Source organism: Lepidothrix coronata, unplaced genomic scaffold, assembly GCF_001604755.1.
Source record: "Lepidothrix coronata isolate B3197 unplaced genomic scaffold, Lepidothrix_coronata-1.0 Scaffold51, whole genome shotgun sequence".
NCBI classification, from domain to species: Eukaryota; Metazoa; Chordata; class Aves; order Passeriformes; family Pipridae; genus Lepidothrix; species Lepidothrix coronata.
Window position 1 is genome coordinate 3,120,755 of NW_016690231.1, and position 3,917 is coordinate 3,124,671.

Consider the following 3,917-nt stretch of genomic DNA (forward strand, 5'->3'; position numbering starts at 1 on the left):
ATACATTTCTATGCTCGTCTTATTTTTGGAGAACAATTTTAAAATAGGGCAATACCTGGATGGAAAACTGGTTCAGCCCTTTATGCCACTGTCATTTTGTCCTGTCATTGGTATATCATGGGTTTTTTCAAATGGACCTTGGGCAGTGACAGAGGTGACCAATAAACATCAGCACAGGAGGGAATGCAGGCAATGAAAATTGTCTAGAGGGGAATACTCTTAAAATTAAGATTTTTTTTTAAAAAAAATCTTTTATATGTTGTCTGGTTCACTCACAGAACTGTTTGTGCTATGATACAACGATCAGAAGAGAAATGATCAAGGAAGGTTTCAATTTATATCTCTGGTCACAGTGTAAAGAAATCAAAAACAAACCAAAAAATCAGACCCACAGTAAAAAAGCTCATATGCTCCAGTATAAAAACTATGCTTAAATATGTTGTCTGCACACAACACAAACTCTGAACTCTGTTGTCACAGTAGTGTTCTGTTACAATCTCCTCCATACATTCCAAGGGCTCCCTCCACTGTGTCTTTTGGGGCAAAAAAAAATATTTTCAGGCCACAAAAAGCCCATATATTTGCATAGCAATGCAGAAAAGGCAGGAAAAAGCCATACACAAAAGCCAAAATAAAGACACAGCCATTTACATATTTAGCTTTTACTGACCCTCCATTTGGAGTTAGTTCTCAACAATTGGAGTTATTTAGCATCAGGAAACACGAGATTAAAGCCTATATATTTCATGCATGTATATGTGTGATATGCACTATGCCACATTCTGCTCTGTTCCAGCTGCAGAAATCCAGCATAGATATGGTGCAAATAAGATAATTTCTTTAGAATGTTTTAATTTGTAGTCTCAAACTAACTTGGGTGGGGTCTGGAGTTTCAGTTTGGGGACCACACCAAAAATTCTTGGCCAGGAAGGGGAAAGGGGAGAAAAGGTTGGTCCAAACTAAAAGAGATCATTTTTCTTAGTGTAGGAAGGAAACATGAACAAAACTTAATTTGGGATCAAACAGAAATGAAATGCATTAAGTTTTTCTAAACTTTCAATTCCACGTCTTTTGGATTAAACACTTCACTACATTCAGTCCCAGCTGATGGATGTTTCCTGTTCCCTAAAGATCAATTTAATTTTTTTTTTATTTTTGATAAATTTACTATCCAGCAGAAAATTTCCACTCTGCACATTAGGATGTAATACCTGTTCTCTTGGAAATCAATAACAGATATCTGGCTGGATTCACTGGGACCAGAAACGGTCTGAGCTGCTGAAGATACAAACATTTAATTAAGGTAAAAAAAAAAAAATCACAAAACCTCTTAGCAAAACATGAGGCTGAAGATTTGCATATTTTCTGCTTGTTGTAGTACTTTGATAGCTCAGTGTATTAGGAAAGGTAATTACCTTGGTGATTCCTACAAACCAGTATACCCAGTCTGTTACGGGGAGAGCAAACAGGGAAGAGCTGGGGATAAGGAGACAAGGGGAGGGGATCTCATCTTTGGAAATTGTTCTGGAGACCCTGGCTGCTAAGTCCTAGAGCAAGGCACATACTCAGGGACTCTGACCAGCCCCAGGACTTAAACTCTGCTTTCCTCCAGCTGGGAAGGTGCGTGGTTGGCACAGCGAGATCGAACTCTCTTGTGCTCCAAACACCACTCCGAGAACCTACAAAACACTGCTCTAAACAAACAGTAGAGTGTATTTTTTCTCCTTGGAGGTGCTTCACAGCAGTACTAAAACAGCAGCTATTAAGTGCTGAGCAGAGTTTAAAACCACAGAAGAGACTGCAGAGACTTATTTAAAAGCTGTCTGTAGGTAACAACACATAGACTTATTTGTAGGCTGGCTGTCTTCACAGTGTATCATTGTGTTTCGTCTTCGTGGTAGGAATTCAGTGTCTTGAAAGGACCAGTAAAAGCAGAAAGATAAGTCACAATGCCAGGTTTTGATTTCTAAAAGCTGCAGAGAGTTTAAGAAATGCACTTGATGGACAGCTGTTGATTGCATCCCAAGGCTCCAGGCAAAGCAGTGGAATAATTTGTATTGAGACATGTCAGCAGACACAAATCAGCAATACAGAGGCTCTGGGCTGCTAGAGGACAGCCTTAGCCATTTCTGCCTCTGATAGAAAAGGTGTCAACAGGAAGATCTAAAATACTAATGGACCACATACAGGAGATTAACATGTTACGTGTGCTCTTTATGTGCATACAGCTAATATGTGTGTGTTAGCTCTGCTAATCCATGCCCACACTGGGAGTGGAGTAGCTGGAACCTGCTTCTCCCTCAAGTCCTGGCTTCCCTGTAGCATTTAAATTAATCACCATACTATTTTGAATAAACTTCACTTCAATAACCGGATTCTGTAAGGTAATAAATGTAAACAGAGAGAGCACAGCGAGCCCGGAATAGCCCCATTACAACACCCCAGTGGGAAGCATTTCATTTCAGGGCATAAAAATCCATCTTTCCAGAGGTACGTTGCCTTTCCTCGGTCCTGGGAGCTGGAATGATTCAGAGAGCAATAAGCCCTTTTTGCATACCTAGTGTTTTCATCATTGCTGACAAAACTATCCAGTGTGTATTTGTGCTGGTTATTTTTGCAGGTATTGCTCAGAGCCAAGTGGTAGAATGTGCTACAGTTCTGAAGGCAAGCAGATGAGGGCTATTTACTCGACGAAACAACACGGCAATTCCCAATTTATTAGGCAGTGATTATAAAAAAAAAAAAAAAAAGCAGTTTTCTACTGTTACAAACAGTGAGAAAAAGCTGGTGGACACGGTGTCAGAGGTCCTGAATGTATGGCTTGATTTTCTCCGAGGAGCTGCTGTCACTGTCACACTGCTGATAAATCAACACGGTTGGCTGAGTTGGTGCTTTTATCCCAGGTGTTCAGCTTGGTGGGGGTTGTGCCTGGCCTGTTCCCAGTCATCTGGAAAACAAAATAGTATAGAAAATAGATTTATTTATTTCTCCAGACCACTCTTGCCCGGATGAAATAACAGCTTTGAAAGCATCTCTTTGCATTACAGTGTTGTCACAGGGGCTTGGGAGCATATGCCATAAAGGATTTTTAAGCAGTTATTGCCAGGATCTAAGGTGATTGGCAACGATAACTTAATAATATCTATCACTTCAGGTGTCTGGCTCTTCATAAAAACAAATGTCTTTTGCCTCTAGGCAATTTAAGGAAAAGGATAAAAGCATATTTACGTGTTGCCTCAAGAGTTCATCCCTCAGGTTTAAATGTAAGGATGCCCTATCAAAAAGCCATCATCATCATCATCAGAGCAATACACTGCTGGAATGCAAAAGTCCATTACAATTGGTGGGAATGATCTGATTGGACTCCAGAGTTCATAAATTATACTCCAGGGTTCATAAACCCCTGTTTCCTTTTATTTGATAGTTTACCAGAAAGCAGAATTTTGTCCTTTGCTTTCAAAACAGGTATTGCAGCTGCAACTTCATGCTTGCTGATTCCACCTGTCTACACCATGCACTAGGTTAGGACTAAAAATACCCATTTGCCTTCTCATGTCCTGTTCTTTCCAAGAGAATTTAATGTGGAACACTTTTAAATTAAAAGGGGGGGGGAAAGGAGGAATACTCACAATGTCTGAATTGAAGGGTTTCACATTGATGTTGCGAGTGGAACTACTGGTGAGGGACCAGACCTTGGTTTTGTGCTTAAAGGCAGCTCTGACCTGTGGGGGGAAAAGTGAAACCAGGTAGAAGATTTCCTTTGAAAAAGTTATGTTCATTATCGCAGGGGGAGCCTACAATCATTTCCCCGTTATCCTTCCTCCACATCAACGTCACTGTGCTAATAAACAAGACACAATCTTTAAATTTATATAAAGATTTATATAAATTATATATAAAAATTATATATAAAAATT

General features: G+C 39.7%; 1 protein-coding gene across 1 annotated transcript in view; it reads right to left on the reverse strand.

Moving 5' to 3' along the window:
- Positions 1-554: 554 nt before the first annotated feature.
- Positions 555-3,917, reverse strand: part of ADGRD1 (adhesion G protein-coupled receptor D1) — a 142,190-nt gene continuing 138,827 nt past the window's right edge. Inside the window, exons 24-25 of the mRNA XM_017815622.1 lie at positions 3,630-3,722; positions 555-2,947 (exon numbers count right to left, since the gene is read on the reverse strand). Coding sequence (XP_017671111.1) covers positions 2,852-2,947; positions 3,630-3,722 — 189 coding nt within the window. The 3' untranslated portion in view covers positions 555-2,851. The remainder of the gene's footprint in view (positions 2,948-3,629; positions 3,723-3,917) is intronic.